The sequence below is a fragment of the Pelophylax lessonae genome (assembly GCF_965119305.1).
Source record: "Pelophylax lessonae genome assembly, chromosome: 1".
Lineage (NCBI taxonomy): Eukaryota > Metazoa > Chordata > Amphibia > Anura > Ranidae > Pelophylax > Pelophylax lessonae.
In genome coordinates, this window is record NC_138768.1 from 434,626,427 (window position 1) to 434,640,311 (window position 13,885).

Consider the following 13,885-nt stretch of genomic DNA (forward strand, 5'->3'; position numbering starts at 1 on the left):
GTGGCCACACTGTAGCCCAGTTAGGATTTATGGTAATTGACACACATACCACGACTGACGAGAGGGGGAAATAGGGAATTAAAGTTACAACCGAGGGAAGCAAGTTGGATTTCAAAACTTGATACTATTTATCCCAGAGGTTTGAATAAAGATTATGATTTACATCTCTTTTTATAAATATTTTGATAAACTATGGTAAATATTTCATTTCTTTTTTCAGATGTTTATATGGATAATCAGAAACACTATTATATTGTGTATCTCCTGAATATTAGCTGTAATGCTGGGCCAATTTCACATGAGGCGGATCTGTTTTGACGGACTCCGCTTGCTTAGCTTACAGTGAAAAGTCTGGTTCTCTATTTCAATATCTCAGTTTATTGGAACTTAGGAACTTCCTTGTCTAGGCCAGTGGTTTATTCTGAGTGACAGTGTGTATGTAAAGTATCTCACAAATGTGAGTACACCCCTCACACCCCCTCTTTTGTAAATATTTTATTAAATCTTTTCATGTGACAACACTGAAGAAATTACACTTTGCTACAATGTAAAGTAGTGAGTGTACAGCTTGTATAAGACTCCGTTCACACTATGTCGGATCTGACTTCGGGGGTGACCTGTGAAGTCGCGTGCAGCGCGACTTCGGCACGACTTGCACGGACTTCATAAAATGAATGTCAATGCAAGTCGCTCCAGGTCGCCCCGAAGTAGTAGAGGACCCTTTTTCTAAGTCGGAGCGACTTGTGTCGCTCCTATTAGAACAGCTCCTGTAGCAGTCAATGGACCGCGACAGTGCGCGACTTGTCAGGCTGACCAAGTCGCCTGACAAGTCGTGCTAGTGTGAATGGGGACTTACAGTGTACATCACAATAACACACAGCCATTAATGTCTAAACCACTGGCAACAAAAGTGAGTACACCCCTAAGTCAAAATATCCAAATTGGGCCAAGAGTGTCAATATTTTGTGTGGCCATCATTATTGTTCAGCACTACCTTAACCTTCTTGGGCATGGAGTTCGCCAGAGCTTCACAGGTTGACACTGGAGTTCTCTTCCACTCCTCCATGAGGACATCACGGGGCTGGTGGATGTTAGAGACCTTGCGCTCCCCCACCTTCCCTTTGAGGATGCCCCACAGATGCTCAATAGGGTTTAGGTCTGGAGACATGCTTTGTCAGTCCATCACCTTTACCCTCAGCTTCTTTAGCAAGGCAGTGGTTGGCTTGGAAGTGTGTTTGGGGTCATTATCATGTTGGAATACTGCCCTGCGGCCCAGTCTCCGAAGGGAGGGGATCATGCTCTGCTTCAGTATGTCACAGTACATGTTGCATTCATGGTTCCCTCAGTGCAGTGGCGTACCTAGAGCATTTGGCACCCGGGGCGGATCCTATATCTAGCACCACCCCAACTTTAAAATGTAAAAACACCCGCAAAAATGTGTAATTTTTCCAAGAATATTTATTGCACAAATTTCACAGCCCCCCTATCACAGTGCCCTTTGCAGTCTGCCCCCCCCCCCCGTCTCTCTAATCACAGTTCCCCCTTATTGCACTCTCTGCCTCCCCTGCACAGTCCTACCTTTGGCGATAGCTAATACTATTATCAATGTGTTTAAGTTTGAGTAAGAGATTGGAGACATGCTAAAGGAGTTTGTCAGAGATTGCGGACATGGTACAGGAGAAAGTCAGAGACTGAGGACATGATACAAGAGATGATCCGAAACTGTGGACATGATCCAAGAGATGGTCAGAGACTGAGGACATGATACAAGAGATGGTCAGAGACTGAGGACATGATACAGGAGATGGTCAGAGACTGAGGACATGGTACAGGAGATGGTCAGAGACTGAGGACATAATACAAGAGATGGTCAGAGACTGAGGACATGATACACGAGATGGTCAGAGACTGAGGACATGATACACGAGATGGTCAGAGACTGAGGACAGGATACAAGAGATGGTCAGAGACTGAGGACATGATACAGGAGATGGTCAGAGACTACAGACATGATATAAGAGATGGTCAGAGACTATAGACACGATACAAGAGATGATCAGAGACTGCGGACATGATGCAGTAGATGGTCAGACACTGCAGACATGATACAAGAGATGGACAGAGTCTGCAGACATGATACAAGAGATAGTCAGAGAATGCGGACATGATACAGGAGAAAGTCAGAGACTGAGGACATGATACAAGAGATGGTAAGAAACGGAGGACATGATACAAGAGATGATCCGAGACTACGGACATGATCCAAGAGATGGTCAGAGACTGAGGACATGATACAAGAGATGGTCAAAGACTACGGACCTAATACAAGAGAAATCAGAGACTGAGGACATGATACAAGAGATGGTCAGAGACTGAGGACATGATAAAGGAGATGGTCAGAGACTGAGGACATGGTACCGGAGATGGTCAGAGACTGAGGACATGATACAAGAGATGGTCAGCGACTGAGGACATGATACACGAGATGGTCAGAGACTGAGGACATGAAACAAGAGATGGTCAGAGACTGAGGACATGATCCAAGAGATGGTCAGAGACTGAGGACATGATACAAGAGATGGTCAGAAACTGTGGACATGATACAAGAGATGATCTGAGACTGCAGACATGATCCAAGAGATGATCAGAGACTGAGGACATGATACAAGAGATGATCAGAGACTGAGGACATGATCCAAGAGATGATCAGAGACTGAGGACACGATCCAAGAGATGATCAGAGACTGAGGACATGATACAAGAGATGGTCAGAGACTGCAGACATGATCCAAGAGAAATCAGAGACTGAGGACATGATACAAGAGATGGTCAGAGACTGAGCACATGATACAAGAGATGGTCAGAGACTGAGGACATGATACAAGAGATGATCCGAGACTGAGGACATGATACAAGAGAAGGTCAGAGACTGAGGACATGATACAAGAGATGGTCAGAGACTGAGGACATGATCCAAGAGATGGTCAGACACTGAGGACATGATACAAGAGATGGTCAGAGACTGAGGATATGATCCAAGAGATGATCAGAGACTGAGGACATGATCCAAGAGATGGTCAGAGACTGAGGACATGATACAAGAGATGGTCAGAAACTGTGGACATGATACAAGAGATGATCTGAGACTGGGGACATGATACAAAAGAAGGTCAGAGAAATGGAGAGAATTAAGAGGTTTGAAAAGCATTGCAGGGGGGTTGGAAGGCGCGGGGGGTGGAGAGCACGGGGGGGACCAGGGGGATGGAGATCACAGGGGGAGGGGGGGAACTGGAAATCACTGAGGGGGAATCCAGGGAGCACAGGGGGGTGGAGAGCATGGGGAGGGGGGGGGAGATGAAAAGTACTGTGGGGAGCTGAAGAGCACCGGGGGGGGGGGGGGGCTAAAGAGCATGGGGGAAGCTGAAGAGCACGGGGGGGCTAAAGAGTACAGGGGGGGGGTTAAGAGCAGGGGGGGCTGGAGGGCACTAGGGGGGCCAGCATAAGAAGTTGTATAGGAGAGGGGATGGGACAGCTGCATATAGATGAATTGATCTTTCCACATTCCTCCTGCTGCTCTGACAGTCTGCCCCCCCCCCCCCCACCCCTTCAACCTCTGCAGCAATGCTGGCAGCACTCATAGGTCTATTTCCCAAAGGCAACCTCTGGATTTTGAAACCTTCCAATGGAGAAACTAGTTCTAGTGACAACCAGGGATTTCCATTGATTTATGGGGATTTCCTCTTGCTTCCTGTTGTGGCTATAAGACAGGAAATGAAGGGAATTTTCCCCAATGGAACAGAGATGACAAATAAAAACCTGACAGGTGTTATAACCCTCTTTTTCCTTATCCACAGTGGAAAAAAATACTTTAGTTCTACCAAACGGAAACAAATAAAAGAAATATATGATCCTAAACTTTAACAGCTGCCCCACCAAAACCTGGTAGCATTCTTTATATTGCATCTTGCCAGCCCCATTGACTAAAAAGGCTTGAGGAGGCGGAGAGCTGTACTGACGAGCTCTTTCTAAATATATACTACTACCAAATACAAGAAAACCATGCTGTGCACATGTGCAGAGATGTAGGGGACAGCTCTATCCCCATAGACCATGCAGAAGGCTCATTGAGGCAGCACGCCTGCTCAGTTCTATTAGAAGCTAGTCTGTGACTGACAAGAAGAAGAAAAAGAAAGCAGCACCCAGAGCAGGCCCCGCCCACCGCCTCCGCCCTCTGCTCGCACTACCGGTGAACATGGCTGCTGCCGTGCCCTCAGCTGCCGCCTCTGCTGCTGTCGCTGCCCAGGACGAGCTGAGTAAGTTAACCAAGAAGCTGGTATGGTTCGGGTCATGCTGGGAGCGGGCAGCCATTGAAGGCTCTGTATCGGGTTATTGAATATGTAGTATGTGGTGAGTGTTGTGTCAGAGGCAGGGAAGGGAGAGCCCACCTCAGCCCCCGCTATTTGCTGTGCTCTTACAGTAGGAGGCATGAGCCCTACTAACACAGCCAGTGCTGAGCATGAGTGAGGCTGCTGGGAAGGTAGAGCCAGGGCCTGCATGGTTACATGGCATTCTCAGGCCTCTCTACACCACTTTGCACAGTCATAGGCATGTGAAGTGAAACCAAAATTCCCAGCTAGGCTCAGTGCACATTACACTCTTGTCACTGGGCCTTGTAGACTGCCATCCATTGTGTGTGTATATGTGTAATATATATATATATATATATATATATATATATGGGGTTTTTGACACAAATCTGGTACTGGCACCCTGTCTGTGGGTGGCTGGCTGTCTGGCACCCTGTCTGTGGGTGGCTGGCGGTCTGGCACCCTGTCTGTGGGTGGCTGGCGGTGGTCTGGCACCCTGTCTGTGGGTGGCTGGCGGTCTTGCACTGATACTTGGCACTGGTGGACACTGATTCGTGGCACTGGTGGACACTGATATGTGGCACTGGTGGACTCTTAGTGTGAGGAAAGGGATATGCAGTGTAGTTAGGGTACTATATACCACTATAGTTAGATTCAATAATCTAGTTTCTGTAGGGAAAGTGTTAAGTGTCAGGGTGACCGTAGTGTAGTTTAGGGTGAACTGACTCTGACTGCTATGCCAGGGTGACAGAACTCATCCATGTCAGGGTGTCCGCCATAAGAAAAAGATCATTTTTCTTAGAATTATTAGTAGAGCAGGGATGGGGCTCCGCTCCTTTTATGCCAGGGTGACAGAACTCATCCATGTCAGGGTGACCGCCATAAGAAAAAGATCATTTTTCTTAGAATTATTAGTAGAGTAGGGATCGGGCTCCGCTCCTTTTACACCTGGGCGCTTTTGTTGCAGGCGTTTATTGGACTTTTTTGTGGACGTCTAGGGGTATATATATATATATATATATATATATATATATATATACACACACACATATATGTATATATACACATACACACATATAGGTGTGAAAGGAGCGGAACCCTATCCCTGCGCTACTGAAATTATTTGCAGGGATGGTGTTACCCTCCTTTCACACCTATATGTGTATATATATCCCTATACAGAAGTTCAGATGTCATGCCTGCCTCCAAAGACGCCCAAAAAATGCCCAATAAACGCCTGAAACAAAAACGCCCTGGTTCCGGACATGCTACAGAGCTGAAACTTCACAGGTACACTTTTTAGACCCACAGACACTAAATCCAAAGAAATCTCTTTTTTTTTTTTTTTAAATCATTTTTTCAATAATTGGCTCTCTATCAAAAACGACAATTTTTAAGAACTTTTTTTTTGTGTGATTGAGCATGACCCAGAACCATCATATTCCGATTGGCCAAATACAAAGTCGTACAAAGTCGTCTATCATACAAGTCGCGCTAACAAGTCGCCCCTTATGAGGCGACTTTCTGGTCCCAGCAGTGTGAATGGAGTCTTCATGTGACTGTAGGCAGTATTTTGAATAAATAAAACCAGTACAACCTTTTTTTGGAAGTAAGGCCTCTTTCACACGGCGTTCCGTATGTCCTTATATCATCCCATCCGTTTGCGGGTGATATACGGACATAATGTATGTCAATGGGATTGCAGATGTCAGCAGATGACCATCCGCTGACATCCGATTTGCGTCCTTTCAGTTCTGTTCCGTTTTTTAGAACGAAACCGAACCCTATTTTTTCTTCCGTTTAAAAAACGGAACGGACGTAAAATCGGATGTCAGCGGTGTCATCCGCTGACATCCGCAATCCCCATAGACATAGATTATGTCCGTATATCATCCGCTAACGGATGGAATGATATGCGAACCGGATGACACAAGTGTTATCCGTGTCCGTAAAAAAAAAAAAAAAAAAAGTGCCGGAGCGGATCGCAATACGGTCCGCTCTGTGTGAAAGAGGCCTAACTTGGCTGCGGCCGTTTTTATCATTGGTTTAAATAAACACTTTATTCATTCAATAAATAACATTTCAAATATTTGTCACTCAAACAATGACTCAGCCACTACGACTCAAGCCATAACTGTCCTAGCAAATTGAAACTATCCCATAACTTATAGTATCAATTTAACATACCAGCTCACTCCTAAAACTCAAGCTGGAAATATTTAGAAAATAAAGTCCCCCTTTAAAGAGGTTGTAAACCCTGTAAGATAAAGGCATAATGAGCTAGTATGCATCGTAAACTAGCTTATTATGAAATACTTACCTTAGAACGAAGCCCCCACAGTGCCGCCCACTCACTGGAGACACAGCCGACATGTTCTGCCGTCCTGGTTCGCATCCTCCGGCCATCTGATTGGCCGAAAGGCGTGATGACATCACTCCCGCTCATGCGGGAGCCGCCGTTCATGACACAGGGCTCTGAAGGAACGGCACGAGTGTTATAGTACAGCTTACCTATTCTTAGATGTGATGGCTGCATTCATTTTTCTTACATTCTCTTTCTTCTGGTTGTCATCTTGTGATCCAGCCAGAAAGTCCATTATTTTTCACAAGAACAAGCTGTGCTGTCCATGTAGCTGTTATGCTGGCCATACGCTATACGAAAAATCACTCAAACTACTCGTTTTCGATTAACGAACACTCGGCCGTGAGAGCAAGCGATAGTGCCATCATGTAATAACCGAATTTTAAGTAGTAAATTATTCAATGGACAGGAATTATTATAGTTTCAGGCTGGGTTCACACTAGTGAGAATTGGATGTGGGTTTCTCTGCATCCAATTTGCATGATAGGAGAGGGTTTGCGGCTCTTAATGGAGCCAGGTCACACATCTCTGTGGTGGCTGCGGAGCGGGTTGCACAGGGGTCCCGTGCATCTTTGGTGCTGTTTCAGGTCTGAATTCATGCAAAAATTCTGACCTCATTCGTCCCTGAAACGGAGAACAGGGATGCCCAGGACCCCCTGCTTTGAGCCATATCCGATTTAGGTGTGAACCCAGCCTTGGTCACATATACGCATTGCAAACAGTTCAATTTTTAACAGGTGAGAAACACATTAGGCCCATGTTCACATTGGTCAGCTTTGACAGGTCAAATCGGAGCCATTTGCTGGCAATTGCATCGTCCGAATCTCTGCAACCCCAACTTTGAAGCGCCGCACCAATTCCCAAATATAGTTTCTATACTACTTTTGGTGACTTGGGGGCCATTTCAATAGATATCTGTACAGGAACCCGCACAGATGTCTGTGAAATCACCCCTGAAGTCGAACTGAAATGCCGGCTTGAAATCGTGCGATTTCACCTGAACTTGCATGATTTCAAAACGGCCTCAGTGTGAACGTAGGCTAAAGTGTTACTAAACCCAAAATGAGGTTGAAGGATTGTAAGAGGTGCATGAAAGTCAGCCAGCCCCCAGTTTGATGTACTCACCTTCCAGTCTGTCACCAACCAAATAAGACCTGTCTCTTGGTACAAAGAACAGGGGTTTAGTTGACACACATTTGCAAACGCATGTGAAAGCTGCAGAGCCACGTCACGGCACCCTGTTTAAATCTGCAGTCCTACACTCTTAATTTAGTGTCCTCACACTGGAGGCACATGGCCGCTAATGGGTGGATGGGGAACAGGTGAGAGGGAGACAGCCCAACCTCCCCCAACCCATCCCCATGCACGACTGGCTATTGTCTCAAAAAGTTCAAATAATTAGGTTAAAATATAACCATGGTGCAAACTGGAGAAGACCAGCTGAAAAGCATTACACCTCCATCCCCTTGGTGGATGCAGTATATGGATAGGAAGGGATTTTATATATGGGGCATGGCCTGTAAAGCACACTGCCTTTGAAATCCCTTATTTCCTTTGGGACTTTATATGAGACAAGCAGGTCATGCTATTGGTCTCCATCCCTGTATACGGAAAACACTAGGGTCAAATCAAAAACTGCTTGTCTCATATAAAGTCCCAAAGGAAATAAGGGATTTCAAAGGCAGTGTGCTTTACAGGCCATGCCCCATATATAAAATCCCTTCCTATCCATATACTGCATCCACCAAGGGGATGGAGGTGTAATGCTTTTCAGCTGGTCTTCTCCAGTTTGCACCATGGTTATATTTTAACCTAATTATTTGAACTTTTTGAGACAATAGCCAGTCGTGCATGGGGATGGGTTGGGGGAGGTTGGGCTGTCTCCCTCTCACCTGTTCCCCATCCACCCATTAGCGGCCATGTGCCTCCAGTGTGAGGACACTAAATTAAGAGTGTAGGACTGCAGATTTAAACAGGGTGCCGTGACGTGGCTCTGCAGCTTTCACATGCGTTTGCAAATGTGTGTCAACTAAACCCCTGTTCTTTGTACCAAGAGACAGGTCTTATTTGGTTGGTGACAGACTGGAAGGTGAGTACATCAAACTGGGGGCTGGCTGACTTTCATGCACCTCTTACAATCCTTCAACCTCATTTTGTGTTTTGTTATAGGGATGGAGACGCCGGGCAACACCAGCTTGGGTCTCATCTAAAGTCCCACCTAGTCCATTATGTTTAGTGTTACTAAACCCACAACCGTAAAATCAGTAAAGTATGCTTGTTATACTCTGTGAAACCTAAGGGGTTAATCCTGCGTGTGTAAAAAGGCTGTTTAATCCTGTCTTCTCTGATCCTCCCTTTCTTCCACTGTCCCTGAATCATTTCCTGATAAGAGTCTTTGGAGTCACTCGGCATGTGCTCAGTTTGGTGTGTGTTGCTAGAGTTTTTTGTTTTTTTTTGGGAGAGTCTGAGATCAGCAAAGGGCCAATCAGCACTGTCAGGGGTCGGGGGTCCTTCAGCCTCATAGGACAGTTAAAATGAAAACTGATCCTACAAGCTTTAACCAGACACTAATAGAAGTCTCCAGACTGCTATATACTGCTGATGAGAAAAGGTATTTAGCAGTTTATATTTACTATAAATAATTGTATTTCCATGTTCTGTTGGAGACCAGATATAGTGAATGCAGGCTCCTGGGTTTAGTAACACTTTAACCTTTCAATTTATCATTCATTCCACAGAATTTTCCAAACCGTTCCTTGTTTTTTCAGAACCAAAAAAAAAAAGTTTTTAAAATGATTGTATTTATTTGATTTATAATAAATATATATATTACACACATTTACACATGTGATTCTGCACTTCAGGGTTGCGGGCGCAAATGTGCTCCGCCGGCAGCTCGATCGGCTGGTACCAGGTATGCGATGCCCGTTGGCACCTGCCGATCATTCTGCAGAGAGACAGAATTGCAAGCTGTGTAAACAAGTCTCTGCTAAGCAGATGAAAAACGAACGGTCCAAATGACAGATTTTCAAACAATTTTTTTGGCTAGTTTATGGCCAGCATTAGAGGAATGAGACAAAACCATTTAACACTGATGGGGGTGCTTACAAGGGTCAGCTTTATTTTATGTAAGACCTTTATCCTAAATGGAAAAAAAAAACGGTTTGTTGTACATGCTAAAGTGTTAGCTGGGGTTTGGTTTCAGTTTGTTAGTGCATCTAAAGCCAGCTACACATGGATCAAAATGCTGCCTGTTCAGCAGGGATCAGATGAATTTCGATTCATGTTTGGACAGGTTGGTTGTGTACAGAATTCAATTTACTAATCACCTTCTGTACAACCAGCCTATTGGGTTTTCCCCACTCAGTCAGCGCTGCCTGCTTTTTGTATTCTGCCGGCAGGGAAGTCTTCCCATTGTCCGAATATAAAAGCTTAGTGGGGCAGATTCCTCTCATTCACATCGTATGTGCATGGGGAAATCAAGTCATTTTTTTTTTCATTCAACCTCCTGGTTGAACGGAAAAAAAAAGTCTGCTTAAACAGGAAGTAAACCCCCCTCTGCAACTTTTACCTATAGGTAAGGCTTACCTATAGGTACTGTAAATATCTCCTAAACATGCACCGTTTAGGAGATATTTACCTTGCATGCAGCCAGTGACATCACTGGAGCATGTGCTCTGAAGGAACGGCCACTGGTGCCGTTCCTTCAGAGCCCCGTGCCGTGACTGTCGGCTCCCGCACGTGCGGGAGTGACGTCACCGCGGCTCCGGCCAATCAGATGGCCAGATGCCGCGATCCCTGAAGACAGGAAACTGGACATGTCGCCCGTCATACAGGTAAGCGGGCGGCACGGCGGGGGCTCGTTCTAAGTTAAGTATTGCATAATGAGCTAGTATGCGATGCATACTAGCTCATTATGTGTTTCTCTTTCAGGTTGCAAGAAAAAAATAAATAAATAAATCTATGGGTTTACAACCTCTTTAACACTCCTATCTGCCCAGACTGGCAATGCTGCTGTCCAAAGGTGTCTCTGTTGCTGCTACATCTGGAGTTTAGCCACTTTAACCACTTCAGCCCCGGAAGATTTTACCCCCTTCCTGACCAGGCCCTATTTTGCGATTCGGCACTGCGTTACTTTAACGGACAATTGCGCTGTCGTGCGACGCTGTACCCAAACAAAATTTACGTCTTTTTTTCCCACAAATCTAGCTTTCTTTTGGTGGTATTTGATCACCTGTGCGACTTTTTTTTTCATTTTTGCGCTATAAACAAAAAAAGGGCGAAAATTTTGAAGAAAAAAAACAATATTTTTCACATTCTGCTATATAACATTCCCAAAAAAAAAAAATTTAAAAATCAAAATTTAACATTTTAGGCCAATTTGTTTTCTGCTGCATATTTTTGGTAAAAAAAAATCGCAATAAGCGTATTTTGATTGGTTTGCACAAAAGTTATCGCGTTTACTAACTACAGGAAATATTTATGTAATTTTTATTTATTTTTTATTTTTTTTACTAGTAATGGCGGCAATTTGCGATTTTTGCGGGACTGTGACATTGCGGCGGACAGATCGGACCCCTAACTGACATTAACACTTTTGGGGGGGGACCAATGACATTACTACAGTAATCGGTGCTAAAAATATGCACTGTTACTGTAATAATGACACTGGCAGGGAAGGGGTTAACCCAGGGGTGATCAAAGGGTTAAGTGTAAGCCTAGGGGAGTGTTTTCTAACTGTATGGGGGAGGGGCTTGTGGAATCAACACAGAGACCTGTGATCCTAAATAGGAGGAACACAGGCGCTCTGTGTTCACTCCAGAGAGAACAGTCTGCTGTGTTTACAACAGCAGACCGTCGTTCTCTCTCCAATGGGAGCGATCGCGGGTGCCTGGCGGGAATCGCTGCCGCCGGCCCCGTAGATCAGCTCTCCCGCTGCCTAATGGGGGGGCACCCAGGAGCGCTCCCGCAAACCACTTTACAGGTACGGCGGTTCGCGCAGCCGAGCCAGTCTGCCGCAGTATACCTGCAGTGGGCGGTCGGCAAGTGGTTAAGCGCGCTCCTGGCCACTAAACCGGCCGGACATTTTTACACTTTTAAAGCCCACTGTCAACTTTCATGCGGAAGTGATAGACATACATGCAAAAACCCATGCATTGGGGCCCCCAAAAACGGCAATTGCTCTAGTCTACACATTATATTATCTATATATTCTATATCACCGAGCATGCCGTAGTGAGAGCAGTAAATTCGAGCACCAGAGCTCCTGTGTAACACTGAGTTCACACTATTGCGAATTGGATGCGGGTTACTCCGACTCTGAATTAAATGTTTGCATACTACTGTTGCTTTTTGGACTTTTGCTTTCTTTGCACCCTTTTTGTTCATCAGATGCCCAGTTATTGGCTAACTAGAAGGTATGATTCTAGGATCATATGTCACTCCATTGGTAAAAGTTATCACTAACCACCTCTGTATTGTACAAAACTTCAGGAAGGTGATTGTGCGTTTCAAAAAACTCTGGTGACCAGAATGAATGGCTGTAGTCTGAGCTGTCACTGGACAACTGAGATCACAGTCACGATGTACAGAGCCATCCAGAGTGACTTGCACCTTGTGATCATTGTGAACTATCACAGCCATCACAAGTGTGCACACACTTTTTTTATTATTATTATTATTATTATACAGGATTTATATAGCGCCAACAGTTTGCGCAGCGCTTTACAATGTGAAGGAAGACAATACAGTTACAATACAGTTCAAAATAGGAGGAACTAGAGGGCCCTGCTCGTTAGAGCTTACAATCTAGAAGGGAGGGTCAAGTGAAACAAAAGGCAATAACTGTGGGGGATGGGTTGATGGAGAAAAAGGAGGTACATTTGTTAGGGGTTGGTAGGATAGGCTTCTCTGAAAAGGAGGGTTTTCAGAGATCGCCTAAAAGCTAATAGAGTGGGGGATAATCGGACAGATAAGGGTAAGGAGTTCCATAGGATTGGAGAGGCTCTGGAAAAGTGCTGGAGGCGAGCATGGGAGGAGGTGATGAGTGAGCTAGAGAGCAGGAGGTTTTGAGAGGAACGAAGAGAGCGATTAGATTGGTATTTTGAGATGAGGCTGGTGATGTAGCTGGGGGCTAGGCTGTGGATTGCTTTGTAAGATGTTGTAAGCATTTTGAATTTAATTCGTTGGGTGAGCGGAAGCCAGTGGAGGGCTTGACAGAGAGGAGCAGCGGACACTGAGCGATTGGTGAGGTGGATGAGTCTGGCGACAGCATTCATGATGGATTGAAGGGGGGATAGCCTGTGTAAAGGTAAGCCAATGAGAAGGGAATTGCAGTAGTCGAGGTGCGAGATGACCAGGGAGTGAACCAGGAGTTTTGTTGTGTCTTTGGTTAGAAAGGGGCGTATTTTGGAGATGTTGCGGAGGCTGAGGCGGCAAGATTTGGACAGCAATTGGATGTGGGGTTTGAAGGAGAGTTCAGAGTCCAGGACAACACCTAAGACCTTGGCATGTGGGGATGGGCTGATGGTAATGCCATTGATATTGACAGAGAAATCAGGGGAAGGGGCACGAGGTGGAGGAAAAATTATAAGCTCGGTTTTGGATGGATTGAGTTTGAGGAAGTGGTGAGACATCCAGACCGATATATCTGATAGTAAATTAGTGATACGTGAGGAGACTGAGGGAGAGAGCTGAGGAGTGGATAGGTAGATTTGGGTATCGTCAGCGTAGAGGTGGCATTGGATGGAAGCCTTGGGAGGCTATCAACTGACCTAGAGAGGAGGTGTAGATTGAAAATAGGAGGGGTCCAAGAACAGAGCCTTGGGGAACTCCAACAGAGAAGGGAAGAGGAGAGGAGGAAGTAGAATTGTAGGTAACGCTAAAGGTGCGGTTAGATAAGTAGGAAGATAACCAGTTAAGAGTACAGTCACGGAGACCAAAGGCATGGAGTTTTTTGAGGAGGAGGGGATGGTCAACTGTATCAAAGGCAGCAGAAAGGTCCAGAAGTAGGAGTACAGAATACTGTCCATTGGTTTTGGCCATTAGCAGATCGTTTGTCAGCTTTAGGAGTGCAGTTTCAGTGGAGTGTTGAGGCCGAAATCCAGACTGAAGGGGATCAAGGAGGCTATTCTCGACAAAGTGGTCGCACAGTCGG

General features: G+C 45.4%; 1 protein-coding gene across 2 annotated transcripts in view; it reads left to right on the forward strand.

Moving 5' to 3' along the window:
- The first annotated feature begins 4,111 nt into the window (after positions 1–4,111).
- The window catches only part of ECPAS (Ecm29 proteasome adaptor and scaffold), a 230,229-nt gene continuing 220,455 nt past the window's right edge, over positions 4,112–13,885 (forward strand). The window contains exon 1 of one of the 2 annotated variants that reach the window (XM_082267213.1): positions 4,112–4,313. In XM_082267213.1, the coding sequence (XP_082123339.1) occupies positions 4,253–4,313 (61 nt within the window). In that variant the 5' untranslated portion in view covers positions 4,112–4,252. The remainder of the gene's footprint in view (positions 4,314–13,885) is intronic. The other variant, XM_082267214.1, reaches the window with a different exon arrangement.